The following is a 14,958-nucleotide window of genomic DNA, read 5'->3' on the forward strand; positions in this document are numbered from 1 at the left end:
GAGCGCTGCCGAGCCGAGCCCGAGCGCTGCCGAGCCAGTCCCGAGAGTTGCCGAGCCGAGCCCGAGCGTAGCCGAGCGGTGCCCGAGAGTTGCCGAGCGATCCCCGAGCCTCGCCGAGCTTGTCGGGAGAGCCGCCGAGCGCGGGGAAGCCGGACTCGGAGCGGCGCCGGGCGGCGAGCGGGGCCTGCGCGGCCGGTGAGTGGGGCCGGGGCGGCCGGGGGGCTGCGGGCAGCGTGCGGTCGCCGTGCGGTCCCGTCTGGTGTCTGCCGCGTGTGTGCGGTCGGGCCGCCGCTGAGCTCGGCGGGTTGCGGGCGGCAGGGCTGTCCCTCGCCCCGCGTCCCGTGTGCCGAGCGCTACGGCCGTGAGGGGCCGAGGGGGCCTTGTGCGCCTGTGGTCAGGGCTGGGCCTGCTTCCCTGGCTGGGGGAGGCCCTGCTCCCCCGCGCTGTGTATCCCTGTGTGTCCCGTCCGTCCCTGGCAGTCCCTGGCCCCTGTGGCTGTGTCCCGGGGCTCCCCCTCGCCTCCCCGCCCCGTAGGCGTGTGCCTGGCCGGGCTGTGGCCGTTCCCGGCCGGCCGCAGCACGCAGCCCTCTCTCCACGGCCGACTGCCTTTTGGGTTTGCTTTGGCTCTCTTGGCAGGTGTGCAGCAGGGCTGTCCAGCCATGATCGAGGTGCTGGCCAAGCTGGGCCGTGGGCCCGTCTTCCTGGCAGGAGAGATGCTGGAGTGCGTGATCACCTTCACCAACCCATTATCGGCCTCGTCGACCTCCGCCAGCAGGTATGGCAGCCTGCACCGCTGGGCCCTTCTCTGCATGGTGGCAGGCCGGCCTCGGCCCTCCAGAGAGAATGGCCCTGCCTCCTGAGCAGCTCAATGTCGTCATGGCTGGGTTGTGGGGCAAGGGTGCCAGCTCAGCTGCTGGTGACTTCCCGGCCTGAGGTACTCCCTTAAGGTGCTCTGCATCATCACTATGTCAGGGCTGCAACTTTAGGTAATTAGTTTGGTTCTCTGCCCCCAAGAAAGGGACTAGGGAAGAAGTATGCAGGTAGAGATGCTCTAGCCTCCCCTCAGGTGAGCCCTCAGTGACAGGGCTACTGCCAGAAAATGAAGCCAAACTGGCTGTGGAAGCAGGATATCTCGTTACACCAGAGTGACAGCCTCAAAGGGCAACATCCAGACGACATCGCTGTTTCCTACATGTACGGAAGCAGCTCTCTCTGGCAGTGTGCTGTGTGATCCCAGCCTCCAGAGCTGGCAGGCAAAGGGCTGCGCACTGCCTAGAGCGAGGAAGAGGCAGCCTTCTGTGGCAGCATTTTCTGTGGCTCAGCCTTTGAGCACTGCCTCTTCCCTTATCATTATTGCAGCCAAAACAAGTGCTGAGGAAATACAAAAGGACAGGAGCTTCCTTTCTTGGCTCACAGGGGGTGACTCCACATCACAAGTCGTCGCCCAGAGCCTTCATGTCCGCTGAGTGTGTGGCTTTGTCTGATTCTCCAGGGGTGGAGAGTGCTTTCTCATCCTCACTTGTGTCCCCATCATCATGGGATACAAGGGGGAAGTGGCCAGCCCCTTTCAATGGTCTCTGGGGACAGGACAAGGGGTGATGGCCCTTGGAGTTGGAGCACAGGAAGTTCCACACCAATATGCAGAAGAACTTCCTGGTGAGGGTGACAGAGCCCTGGGACAGGCTGCCCAGGGGGGTGTGGAGTCTCCTTCTCTGGAGAGATTTAAGACCCGTCTGGACACCTCCCTGTGCGACCTGTCCTGGGGAACCTGCTTTGGCAGGGGGGTTGGACTCAATGATCTCTGGAGGTCCCTTCCAACCCCTACAGCTCTGTGAATCTTGAGTCCTTCCTGGCAAGTGTCTGTTTCCAGTCCTGTCAGGTTCAGCATCTTCACACACGATTGTCTTGGAGGACCCACTTCTAGTGCTCTCAGTCTCAGCAGCAGCAAAGCAGTCTCTTGAATTCCCGCTGTAGGGGTTCTCTTATTTATTGCTTTCCTTCGCTTCCCATCTTTTCTTCCTGGTTCCTTCTGCCTGCCAAGCTTTCAAATGCAGCTGTGTCAGCAGCATTAAGTTTTGCCTGGTGACAGTGCCGTTTTCCCTGGCTCTGAAACGCCAGGGGCTGCAAAGGTACCAGGTGGAGCCGCTCTGGAGCTTTGCAGCGCAGTTACTGGAGCTTCATTTGGGAACTTCAGGTGTGTCATGGTCTGCAGCAAACTGCCTCTTGGAAAAAAGGAAAGGTTTTTTAAATTAAAAAAAAAAAAAGCAGGTGGCCAAACTGGCAAGACCTGGTGAAGTCATACGAGTGGCAACACCAAAGAGATGGGTGGTTTGGGAATTCAAGCCGTGGGTTGCGCAAAGGCAGGAGCCAGATCAAAGCCCAGCCCCTGCAGCTGGCAGGTAGGCTGTCAGGGGCTGGAAGCTTTCGGGGCTGGCTGAGGCACATGCATTTCAAGCGCAGGGATGGAACCCAAAGACAGTAAATGACTGGCAGAGTTCATTTGATTGTCCCCTACAAGGCATACAGGAAACAGAGCTCTTCTGCCCAAAGGTTGCCTGGAGCGTGGTCCCTGCAGGCTACAGGAATTGTAAGGGGGGGAGGTGAGAGAGGAAGGAAGTGACCTCAGCACCAGTACAGGGTCCCTCTGTGCCCTGCCAGCTGGGCAAGCCAGGTCTGCTGGTCAGAAGGCGCTGCTTTGGGTGTAAAAAGAAAAAGAAACCAGTGCAGTGGGATGTTGCTGGGCAGTGCTGAAAATAAGCAGAGAATCGTAGAATGTTGTAGGTTGGAAGGCACCTTTAGAGGTCATGTAGGATTCAAAACGTGGTGCTCGATGGTTCTGCAATTGTTTGTGTAAAAGTAGCAGTAAACGTTGTCTCTTAAGCAAGAGCGTTTCTCTATTCCCATATAGCAGATAGCTCATGACAGAAAACCTTGTGGCTGCCCTTAGTGAGAAGCCACGCTGGTGCTTGTGAGGATGCAGCATTGCAGCTGCAGGGATAGAGGGAACTGGGTAGACTAAGCAACGCGTGCTCAGGTGCAGGCAGCACACACAGAAGATCAAATAGCGCAGCATTAGTCAGCTGGGATGAATGCTGCACACCTCTTTCTCTGGTTTGCCTAGACATTTAACTGCTCTGATGTGTCACATCAGGAGATAGCTGTGTGCCACAAAAAAACCCCAACCCTGTGCCACCTGAAACTGGTGTCACTGCTTACTAATCCGATCACGATCTGAGAAAACGCCAGAGGAGCTGGTTAAATTAACGAGACCGCTGCTGAAATAAAAACAGAGGAGTGTTTTGAAAAATGAAAAGTGTCAGTAATGCCATGGGAAGTGCCCTGTGGAATGGCTGAGGTCATAGCAGAGCCCAAACCACGAGGCTGTTCTTCATGCTGGATGGATGCAGCCAGTTCTGCTGGCTGCATACAGAGGGGCCAGAACAACACCTTCACCACCACCACCACTCCCCCCCCATAGCTGTCAGTGAATCCTCTCAGTCGTAAGGACAAAACAGGTCCTTATGGAGGTCCCAGAAGTGTCCTCCTCTGGTCTGGCACAACCAGAAGGTGATGTTCCTCAGCAGGAGGGTGCTGTGAGCAGGGAGCATGTCTGTCGTGCTCGCCCTGAGGAGTGTTGAGTGTGGGGCAGGGACCGCTGTGGGTGCTGTGGGCAGGGACAGCTCAAGCCAGACTGAGGATGTTTGTTGCTGTGGGGTTTGCCCACTTCCCTGGTGGCTGTGTGGTCACCAGAGGTGCCTTGCACTGTGCTATGTGTGTCACTTCGTGCCTGCAGTCCGCGTGTCACTCGCAGACATGGCTGTTGCTCTCTTTGCTCTCAGTGAGATGCTGGCGTGGGCCAGCGCCCAGATCCACTGCCAGTTCCACGCCAGCGAGAACCGGGTGGCGCTCCCTCCCTCTGACGGCAGCAAGCACGACGTGCAGGCAGAGAACGAGACGGTCTTTGTCCCCAACAGAGGTGAGTGCTACTCCTGACCCTGGGTGAGGACAGGGAGAGCACAGCAAGGAGTCAGGCGGGCTGTAACGTGCGTCTTGAGAGCAGCACACGGAGAAGCCAGCAGGAAGTCCATGTTGCTTTAGCTGTGGGGTGACTCCGTAGTGGTGGCTGCGGCAGGACTCGGTTAGCACAGAGATCAGTGAGGCAGTAGTTCAGGGGGAAGTGTGAGGGTTGTCTGTCCAGCTGTTCAGGGTATGTCTCATCATCTGACTGGGGCAAGATAGATTTAATCTTCAACCCCTTCTCCACCCTGTTCTTCCCCAGGATGCTGAAGCTTAGCTGGCTGGGCACAGTGAGTTGTTCCCTCCAGTGCACACTGGCCTGGGCCCAGAGGCTGGGCAGCATTCACGTGGTTCTTCTTCTCTTCCAGGAGAGCGAGGTCAGTGTATCCTGTCCACTCCACCAAAGATTCTCTTCTGTGACCTGAGACTGGATCCTGGGGAGTCCAAGTCCTGTGAGTCGTGTCTTACCTTCCCCTGGCCTCGGGAAGCCCTGCCCTCCAGGCTGGTTCTGCCGACCTGAGTCCTGAGTGTGGGAGACCCTGGTGCTGGGGGAAGGCGAGCTGCTTCGCTGGAAGCACGAGCACTGAGGGACAGCTATGTCACCCAGAGTCTTTTCTCCAGCACAGGTGGGGTGTGTGCTGCAGTGCAGACAAGTTTTCATCATTTTCACAAGGAATCTGCAGCAACTGCTTTCCGCTGTTCCAGGCAGCTTCTTCTACCTGATGGGACAGCTGTGAAAATAGGAGTGTGTGCTGCTGCCTCTGGGTCGGTGCCTGTGTCACCCAGCCTGTCAGTGGGTGCCACATCTCCCTTGGGTTGCAGCTGCCCATGGTCCAGCAGCAGTGTGACATGAAAGCATCGCTGGCTGCGTGTGGGCAGCTTCCTCGGGTTGTCCCAGGGATCTGCTGGGAACGGTCGACAGAGACCTCTCAGGCTGCAGAGCAGAGGCAGTGGAGAGGCAGTGCCTGTGGTGGGGATGCACTGTGCTGGCGCACTGAGCTCTGGGGAGGCAAGAGCAGAGCTGCAAGTGAGACCAAGGGATGTGACATGCTGGTTTAGGAGCTGGGCTCTGTGTTTTTAGGCTTGGACGGGCCTGGCTGGAGGGACAAGTGGGCAGGGTGAAACCGACGTGTCTTGGCTGTGTGGTTGGCAGGACAGAACAGCACTGCCTGGGGCTGCAAAGCCTATTGTCTGGGCACACTGAATTCTTAACTTCTTGTTCTGCAGCTGCATACAGGGGACGGGAGCTGGCACTGCTGCCTTGGAGCCCAGGTCCCCTCTGAAAGGAGCAGTGCCAGGGAGGAGGAGGCAGAAATCTCAGCTGGGTTAGGGCTCACCTGGATTCTCCTGGCAGCTCTGAGGCTATAGCACCTGTTTCCCGGGAGCAGGGGGCTACCCTGTTTCCTGGAGCATCTTAGGCGTGCTCTGCAGTCTTTGGGAGAGGAGATCAATGACTACAGCCCATCTTCCAGGTGGCTGGGATGGATTGGGAGGATTTCCTCATGCACTGGCTTTGCAGGCAGAAGCTGTCCAGCCCCCCAGCTAAGCTACCAACAGTCTGTCCTTCCAGTGTTGTGTGTGTCACTCTCTTGTCTGCGGCTGTCACCAGCAGAAGCAGCTTGGTAGCAGCTCCACAGGAAGGACACAAACGCTTTGACACTTCCATGAAGTTCCACGTCCTTCCCCTTAGTTGTGTGATTATGCCCACTGCATGTGTGGCGTGCCATGCTGCTGCAGGTGCCACTGCACGTGTCACTGCCATGCCACTGCACGTGTCACTGCACTGCTGCTCCGTGTGTCACTGCACTGCTGCAGTGTGTGTCACTGCACTGCTGCTGCGTGCCACTGCACTGCTGCTGCGTGTGTCACTGCACTGCTGCTGTGTGTGTCACTGCACTGCTGCTGCGTGTGTCACTGCACTGCTGCTGCGTGTGTCACTGCACTGCTGCAGTGTGTGTCACTGCACTGCTGCTGCGTGTGTCACTGCACTGCTGCTGCGTGTCACTGCACTGCTGCAGTGTGTGTCACAGCCATGCTGCTGTGTGTGTCACTGCACTGCTGCAGTATGTGTCACTGCACTGCTGCAGTTTGTGTCACTGCACTGCTGTGTGTGTCACTGCACTGCTGCTGCGTGTGTCACTGCACTGCACTGTGTGTCACTGCACTGCTGGAGTGTGTGTCACTGCACTGCTGCAGTGTGTCACTGCACTGCTGCTGCGTGTGTCACTGCACTGCTGCTGCGTGTGTCACTGCACTGCTGCTGCGTGTCACTGCACTGCTGCAGTGTGTCACAGCCATGCAGCAGTGTGTGTCACTGCACTGCTGCTGCGTGTGTCACTGCACTGCTGCAGTGAGTGTCACTGCACTGCTGCTGCGTGTGTCACTGCACTGCTGCTGCGTGTGTCACTGCACTGCTGCTGCATGTCACTGCACTGCTGCAGTGTGTGTCACTGCACTGCTGCAGTGTGTGTCACAGACATGCAGCACTGTGTGTCACTGCGCTGCTGCTGCCTGTGTCACTGCACGGCTGCTGCGTGTCACTGCACGGCTGCTGCGTGTCACTGCACTGCTGCAGTGTGTCACTGCACGGCTGCTGCGTGTGTCACTGCACTGCTGCTGCGTGTGTCACTGCACTGCTGCAGTGTGTGTCACTGCACTGCTGCTGCGTGTGTCACTGCACGGCTGCTGCATGTGTCACTGCACTGCTGCTGCGTGTCACTGCACTGCTGCAGTGCGTGTCACTGCACTGCTGCAGTGTGTGTCACAGCCATGCAGCAGTGTGTGTCACTGCACGGCTGCTGCCTGTGTCACTGCACGGCTGCTGCGTGTCACTGCACTGCTGCTGCCTGTGTCACTGCACTGCTGCAGTGTGTGTCACTGCACTGCTGCTGCGTGTCACCGCGCTGCTGCTGTGTGTGTCACTGCACTGCTGCAGTTTGTGTCACTGCACTGCTGTGTGTGTCACTGCACTGCTGCTGCGTGTGTCACTGCACTGCACTGTGTGTCACTGCACTGCTGCTGCGTGTCACTGCACTGCTGCTGCGTGTGTCACTGCACTGCACTGTGTGTCACTGCACTGCTGCTGCGTGTCACTGCACTGCTGCTGCGTGTGTCACTGCACTGCTGCAGCGTGTGTCACTGCACTGCTGCTGCGTGTGTCACTGCACTGCTGCTGCGTGTGTCACTGCACTGCTGCAGTGTGTGTCACTGCACTGGTGCTGCATGTCACTGCACTGCTGCAGTGCGTGTCACTGCACTGCTGCTGCGTGTCACTGCACTGCTGCTGCGTGTGTCGCTGCACTGCTGCAGTGCGTGTCACTGCACTGCTGCTGCGTGTGTCACTGCACTGCTGCTGCATGTCACTGCACTGCTGCAGTGTGTGTCACTGCACTGCTGCAGTGTGTGTCACAGACATGCAGCACTGTGTGTCACTGCGCTGCTGCTGCCTGTGTCACTGCACGGCTGCTGCGTGTCACTGCACTGCTGTGTGTGTCACTGCACTGCTGCTGCGTGTGTCACTGCACTGCACTGTGTGTCACTGCACTGCTGCTGCGTGTCACTGCACTGCTGCTGCGTGTGTCACTGCACTGCACTGTGTGTCACTGCACTGCTGCTGCGTGTCACTGCACTGCTGCTGCGTGTGTCACTGCACTGCTGCAGCGTGTGTCACTGCACTGCTGCTGCGTGTGTCACTGCACTGCTGCTGCGTGTGTCACTGCACTGCTGCAGTGCGTGTCACTGCACTGCTGCAGTGTGTGTCACAGACATGCAGCAGTGTGTGTCACTGCACTGCTGCTGCCTGTGTCACTGCACGGCTAGTGCGTGTCACTGCACTGCTGCTGCGTGTCACTGCACTGCTGCTGCGTGTGTCGCTGCACTGCTGCAATGCGTGTCACTGCACTGCTGCTGCGTGTGTCACTGCACTGCTGCTGCGTGTGTCACTGCACTGCTGCAGTGCGTGTCACTGCACTGCTGCAGTGTGTGTCACTGCACTGCTGCTGCGTGTCACTGCACTGCTGCAGTTTGTGTCACTGCACTGCTGCTGCGTGTCACTGCTATGCTGCTGTGCATGTTACTGCGATGCCGCTGCGCATGTCAGTGCCATGCTGCTGTGTGTCACTGCCATGCTGCTCTGTGTCACTGTCCTGCTGCTGCATGTCACTGCCATGCCGAAGTACATGTTACTGCGATGCCACTGCGTGTGTCACTGCCATGCAGCAGTGCATGTCACTGCCATGCTGCTGTGCATCACTGCACTGCTGCTGTGCATGTCACTGCCATGCTGCTGTGTGCCACTGCGCTGCTGCTGCGTGTCACTGCACTGCTGCTGCACATCACTGCCATGCTGCTGCACATCACTGCCATGCCGCTGCGTGTCACTGCACGTGTCACCACTGAAGCTCCCCTGTCGCAGCCCCAGCTCTGCCAGGCTGCTCTCGCCGACCCTGTCAGCTTGCAGTGCAGCTCCTCGCACATGAGACCGGAGCTGGCACGCTCGCAGATCATTCCTGGGGGCTCCTGCCAGCTCCGCGGAGGCAGAGTTAAGGCTGTGTGGGTGTCTCTCTTAATTCTTCATTTCCTGTTTTTCAGAAGTTTTGACTTTCACTGCACAGTTTGGAAAGGCAAAAAAACGAAAAAAAGGAAAAGCCCCAAACCCCAAGAAATCTTAATTCTTCTTCAGCAAAGTACCGTGTTATTAAACTGTAGCCAGCGCTGGCCTACGCAGCCGAGGTGGTGTCAGGCTGTCACTTGATAAAAGGCCTTGTTTCCAGTTGCTGACATCTGATTCCCCGGCATCTTCCCCTTGTTTTGGTGCCTGTATGTTGAAGTTGACTCACCCCCCACCCCTTTGGCACGCTGCCCAGGCGGAGCTCTTTAAATTTGTCACCGTCAAACATTTTCTCGAGCCCTCAAGTAATTTCTGTGGCTGCCTCTGCCTCCTCTCCTGTTTTGTAAGACCTTTAAATATGCGGTAGATCACAGGGAGGGGGAGGAAATGGAAGCGCCTGGACACGGGCTGGGAGCCCAGCCGGAGGGTACAGCGGCTGGGGAAGGAAGGCATCTGTACCACCAGGAATGTGCTTCCTTCTGGGATGTGCACGGAAGCTGGGAATTCCCGAGTCTCAGCATTCCTGTGCCAGGTAGCAAACAGCCCATCCTCTTCCTCAGACAGAGAGTGGGTGGTCTCTGCCCAGACGAAGCTCACTGGGCATGAGGGTCCTTGTGAATGCTATTGTTAGACCTGGTTCCAGGGGGTTTCAGCAGTCCGCTTCCTTCCTTGGAAACACACCGTTTCCTTCCCTGTCAGGAGAGTTCTCAGCTTTATCTGAGGAGTGTTGCTTGACTGCAGACTGAACATGAGCCAGCAGTGTGCCCATGTGGCCAGGAAAAGCAACGGCATCTGGGGTTGTATCATAAACACTGTGGCCAGTAGGTGTGGGGAGGTGATTGTGCCCCTGTGCTGGGCATTGGTGAGGCTGCACCTCGAGTACTGTGTCCAGTTCTGGGTCCTCACCATCAGAAGGACATTGAGGTCCTGGAGCGAGTCCAGAGAAGGGCAACCAGGCTGGGGAAGGGGCTGGAGGGCAAATCTTATGAGGAGCAGCTGAGGGAGCTGGGGACGTTTAGTTTGTAGAAGAGGAGGCTGAGGTGAGACCTTATGACCACTTTAAATTATCTGAAAGGAGGTTGTAGAAAGGTGGGTGATGGTCTCTGCAGCCAGGTGACAGGAGATAGGACATGGGGAAATGGCACAAAGCTGCCCCAGGGCAGGGTCAGATCAGATGTTAGGAAAATTTTTTTTGCTGAAAGAGCTGTCAGGGCCTGGAACAGGCTGCCCAGGGAGGGGGCTGAGTCACCACCCCTGGGTGTGTTTAAAAAAAAGGGTGGACAAGGTACAGCTTGGGATGGGAATGGTTGAACTTGATGATCTTAAAGGTCTTTTCTAGCCTTGAGATTCTGTGTGTGATCTGCGCCCCAGCACAGCAGGACAGCCTTGTGTTCTAAGGCGTGACAGCCCGTGGGTACTGCACACTAGCAGAGGCTTTCTCCTTCCTCACCGTTCCGCTATTTTAAACCTGGATGTTCTATTTAAAACACAACCCTGGCTTCTAGTGCAAGCCAGAGGTGGGGAAGGATCTGTGGTTTCAGGACAGCAGGATGCTGCCCTTCCTCCGGCGGGGTGTATCTGCGTCACGGTGGGCGAGCCAGGGAGGAGGAGACTCTCCACGGTTCACTGCTTGCGCCTGCCTGGGAGTAGAGCGTGTGGTTTGGGAATGCTGCTAGAAGCCTTCGTGCTGCCTTGGGCTTTGTGAGGGGGCCAAGGGGCTTCGAGAGGGCTCAGCGTGGTGTCAAGTCAGGTCCTGGCACCTCGGAGGTCACGGAGTCAGAAGCTTTGTGGTCTTAAGTCACCGGTCTGTCGAGGGGAGCATGCCAGAGGTTGTTGTGAAGGTCTCTTGAATTGTTTCTTGGCCACTGAGGCCCAGGGCTTCCGAGAAAAACACAGGAAGAAACTAATTCTTGTTGCTGAGTTTGGGGTTTGTGTAAAGTGAATCTCAAAAAAGGCATGAGGTATTGATCAGCACCTCTCTGCCGTGCGGGGCCGAGCCCCGAGGGGACCTCAGTATGTGACTGCATCGTGCGGAGGGGGCGCGCAGGGGCAAATTCAGGTCGAACTCGTGATGAGTAAGTTTAGGTCTCATGTGTTTGTGCTGCTGGATTTTACATCTCTCGCATTCTTTTGAGGCAGAGTTTGTGTGTGTGGTTGTACAGGCTGGAAGCAGCGACTGGATGACGGCGCCTGTGATGTGGGGAGCAGCACGCTGGTGCAGGGAAGCCAGGGATGTGCTTGGCTTGCTGTGGGGAAAGAAGAAACAGCAGGAAGCACCAGGCACTGTCCCTGGATCAGCCCCGCTGCTGTTCCTAACCCCAGGCAGGGACCTTGCACACAGCAGCTCCAGGAGCTTCCTTTCTGTGCTCCTTGCAGATTCATACTGTGAGACCCTGCCCATAGACGGGCCTCCCTCCTTCCGGGGACAGTCGGTGAAGTACGTGTACAAGCTGACCATCGGCTGCCAGCGCGTCAACTCCCCCATCAAGCTCCTGCGCGTTCCCTTCCGTGTCCTGGTGCTGCACGGTAAGCCCACGTGCTGCCCTCCCTGCAGGCACAGGGCTGGCTGCACCCTGCTCCACTGATCCCCTCGCCTCCTGCCCAGGGCTCAAGGATTACCAGTTCCCCCAGGATGAGGCCGTTGCACCCTCGAACCCCTTCCTGGAGGAGGAGGAGGGCTTGAAGAAGGACTCTCGCCTGGCAGACCTGGCGACAGAGCTGCTGATGGTGGCCACCTCTCGGCGCAGCCTGCGTAGGTCCTTTCCCCTGCTTGAACCCACCGTCCTAACCTGGGTGTGCAGCACAGCTGAGGGCTCACTGCACAAATCTCTCTGACTGGGTCTGAGGAGCAGCTCTGTCAGGGCCTGCTCAGCTCACAGTTTCCCATGGGTTCCTCACTGCCAGTCTCAGGCTCCTCAGCCAGAGAAATCCTCTCCCCAGCATATTGCATCCAGTGTGTGCCTCTCCGTTGTACTCACTGTATCCATTTCCCAAAGGGAATGCCACCTCCATGGCCTGTCGTTCACACCCAGGCAGTGGACGTGGGGGTCACATCTGCTGGGCACTCTATGGGGCCCAACCTCATCTTGCTGCAGCCCTTTCCCCGCCTTTTCTTGCTTCACAGACCTGTACAACATCAGCAACACTCGGGGCAAGGTGGGTACATTCTGCATCTTTAAAACCGTTTATAAGATTGGGGAGGATGTCATTGGGACCTTTAACTTCTCGGAAGGAGACATCCCCTGTCTGCAGGTCAGTGCTGGCTCTGGGGTCACTGCAGGGAGGGGCAAGGGTTTTGGGTGGGGGTGAGGGAGAAGGGTTTGTGGGGCATCTAATGGGACCCAGCTGTGTTCCCCTTGGGGTGTGAGGTAGGTTTCTGAGCTCCTTTGGGAAATAGAGGTCCCCAGTGCTTGGTGCCAGTGCTGTGTTGAGGCTGTGCGAGTGAGCACCCTGTTGATTGCCTGGCAGTTCTCTGTGAGCCTGCAGACAGAGGAGAGCATCCAGGAGGAATTCCAGCGCCGGCGGGGACAGCCAGTGTCCTTCAGCACCCACGCCCGGCATCAGGAGGCCTGCCTGCACACGGCCCAGAGCAGCTTCAGCCTGCCCATCCCGCTCAGCTCAACCCCAGGCTTCACCACCACCATTGGTGAGTGGCAGCCAGAGAAGGGACGCTCCCCTCCTTGCCTCTGTGGGAGGGCTTCCCTGTCCCCAGCCCTGCAGGGCCGTGTCCTGTGGGACAGAGCTGGCCTGCGTGAGTGGCCTTATTTACATGTCCCCTTGCCAGGACAGCCAGCGCTGAGACAGCCGCTGCCACTGTCCCTGGTGGTGTTGGCTGCTGACAACCCCCTTCTCACCCACAGTGTCCCTCAAGTGGAGGCTGCATTTTGAGTTTGTGACCTCTGGGGAGTCAGCAGACACTTGCCTGGTCCGTGGGAGCCAGTCCCAGGCCGTCACCTGGACTGGGGTGGAGCACATCGAAGTGGACACTTTCAGCTGGGACTTGCCCATCAAAGTCCTTCCCACCAACCCCATTCTGGCTTCCTACGTGTCCCAGTTCTCCAGCACAAACTCCATCACCATCTGAAGCAGCGAGAGCTGGCAGGGGCCTGCGGTGCTGCAGGTGTGTGGGAAGGGCAGGCAGGCCTGTCACCAGCATGCTGGGGGACACAGACCCCGACATCCCCGCAGGTTCATCCCCAGCACCCAGTGGGCACCGGGCAAGGCTGTCCCACCCGTGGGTGCCGTGCTTGCTGCACTGCCTCGTGCTGCAGCCCTCAGCTGGGAGCCAGACCCTTCTGCCTGGGTGAAGGTACGAGTCCCAGCACTCACCACCACGAAATCTGCCTTCCTAGGGAGTGTGCCTTTACCCCATGAGGGGCTTCCTAGAGGAAAAGGCCTAGCTTGGGGAAAGAAGAGGATCCCTCTTCCAGGGAAACACCGTACCAGCCTTGGGTGAAGGTTGTGCCCCTACAGAGAGACCCCACAAGCTGAGGTCTGGTGTCCAGGTGGCCACCTGGGCTGGGTGGGAGCCTGCCCACCTTCCCTGCCACGCATCATGCCTCTTGTGAGGGGTGTCCCATGCAGTGTCCCCGTTAGCCTCCCCCCGTGGGGACCGTCCCTGCTGCTGTCCTGGATGCGCCACCTGCTGCCACAGCACCGTAGTGATGGCCAGGAACTGAAGCACTGGGGGCCTGGGCTGCTTTCTGCCTGTGCCTCTGGGTGCAAAGGCATCCCGCTGGTCTCGGGATCCTGGGGAGCTGGAGGGAATGCGCGCTGTGTGTTCAGGAGCTGGGGGGAAGGGCCCCCTGCTCAACAGCCAGCTCCCCATTTCTACCAAACCTTTCAAGGAGTTTTTCCTTTTGCTTGGAAATCTGAAAAAACATCTGAAGACGCAAAATTTGGTCTCCTGAGGTTCTTTTTGTCCCAGGCTTTATTGCCACACTGTGCCTGGCGTTGGGGACAGCCCACCTTACAGAACAGTCACAGGCTGGAGACCTCTTTGTTCAATATCTTTATTGCAAGAACAGAAACATCTACACAAGGCTCTGCACAAGCACAGCACGGCACCAGCTGGGGTAGGCTGTCAGGGCCACCGGCTCCACCCTGGCACATGCAGATTGCTTCAGCTCCCCAAAGCCTAGCGGGGCACCCAGCTCCCCTCCCTGCTCCCCTTGCAGCTGGGATGGGGGTCCTCCCCTGGGAACATCTTTAGTGGTTTCCCCTGCTCTGGGGGGAAGATCTGCCAGAAGGATCTCTCAGCCATGAACACAACATCACCAGAGCAGCACATTACCAGGTGTCTGGATGAGATGCAAGTAGCAGAGATGTCATCTTCCAGCAAACCTCTGGTCCCTGAGTGCCCCATCTGTGGGAAGCACTTCCAGACCCTGCAGAGCCGAGTCAGCCACTTGAAACGCTGCGCGGCCGAGATGGATGTTCCTCCCAACCTGCTTCTTGAGGCAGTGCAGTTGCAGGCATCCACACTTGGTGATGCAGCTCTGCAGTGTCCCAGCAATCAACTCAGCAGGCCAAAGAGAAAAGACTCCCCCAAAGAGGACTCAAGGAAAATGCAGAAGAGGGCCAAAATGGAGAGTAAGGATGAACCCTTTTCCTGGGGACTTCCAGCTCTCCCCAATGCAGAGACAGGAGAAGTCCCGGTTCCGCAGGAATGCCCCCCCTCTGACACTCCCCAACAAGCACGGAGCTGACCACCAGCACCCCACACTCAACCCCAACCTACCACAGTGGCTTCTCCTGCAGCCTTCATCTGCCACGGGCAACCCGTGCTCACCCTCCCCTTGCACCGGGGAGGGATGCTGCACCGAGGGGACGCCGCACCGGGGGCGAGGGGTGGGGGGGGGGAACGACACTGATGTCTCGGGTCAGACCAGTAAGCTTTGCACCACGGAGCAGTCCACTATCTGCCCCATCATCAGGCCTCGCAGGAACTGGCTTGGCAAGCAGCAGCCTCCCAGGACACCGTGCAGGAAAAGGCTCGGGAAATGGAGGCGAGAAGATGTAACACCGGCACGAGGAAACGAGTCTCGCCGCCATCGGCTCCAAGGTTCAGCCCGACAGGTCCACAGGCACGGCCAGCACCCGGGCAGCGGTGTAAAGGTCGGAGCATGAGCAGCGCCTCCCAGGCACCCTTGTCCTGGGGACTTGCAGCTCTCCCCAGCGCACAGACGGGAGAAGTCCCGGTTCCCAAGCCCAGCCCGCAGCATTTCAAAGCCCCTCCCAGCTAAGCCAGAGTTTACCCTCCATCTGCCCAAAGGTGCCTTATGCAAGGGGCCGGCGCCGGCCAGGCCAGACGCAGCGGTGACGGGCGCCGG

The 14,958-nt window shown here is 58.1% G+C and overlaps 1 protein-coding gene across 2 annotated transcripts; it reads left to right on the forward strand.

The window, feature by feature from the left end:
* Nucleotides 1-130: 130 nt before the first annotated feature.
* Nucleotides 131-13,517, forward strand: LOC311203885 (RAB6A-GEF complex partner protein 2-like). Of its 2 annotated transcripts, none has more exons than XM_084278674.1 (9): nt 131-195; nt 637-775; nt 3,840-3,976; nt 4,386-4,469; nt 11,003-11,152; nt 11,232-11,378; nt 11,751-11,878; nt 12,095-12,272; nt 12,487-13,517. In XM_084278674.1, the coding sequence occupies exons 2-9, from the start codon at nt 660-662 to the stop codon at nt 12,708-12,710; spliced, it is 1,164 nt and encodes a 387-aa protein (XP_084134800.1). In that variant the 5' UTR covers nt 131-195; nt 637-659; the 3' UTR covers nt 12,711-13,517. The 2 variants fall into 2 exon arrangements, with proteins under 2 accessions (XP_084134800.1, XP_084134801.1); XM_084278675.1 differs by having other exon boundaries at nt 11,751-11,782.
* Nucleotides 13,518-14,958: the final 1,441 nt, after the last annotated feature.

This window comes from Gallinula chloropus, assembly GCF_964237585.1.
Source record: "Gallinula chloropus genome assembly, chromosome: Z".
NCBI lineage: Eukaryota > Metazoa > Chordata > Aves > Gruiformes > Rallidae > Gallinula > Gallinula chloropus.

Coding starts and splice junctions, on each gene's coding strand:
- LOC311203885 (XM_084278674.1), top strand. CDS start 660: ATGATCGAGGTGCTGGCCAAGCTGGGCCGTGGGCCCGTCTTCCTGGCA. Junction 776..3,839: donor TCGTCGACCTCCGCCAGCAG/GTATGGCAGCCT, acceptor CTTTGCTCTCAG/TGAGATGCTGGCGTGGGCCA. Junction 11,153..11,231: donor CCGTGTCCTGGTGCTGCACG/GTAAGCCCACGT, acceptor CCTCCTGCCCAG/GGCTCAAGGATTACCAGTTC.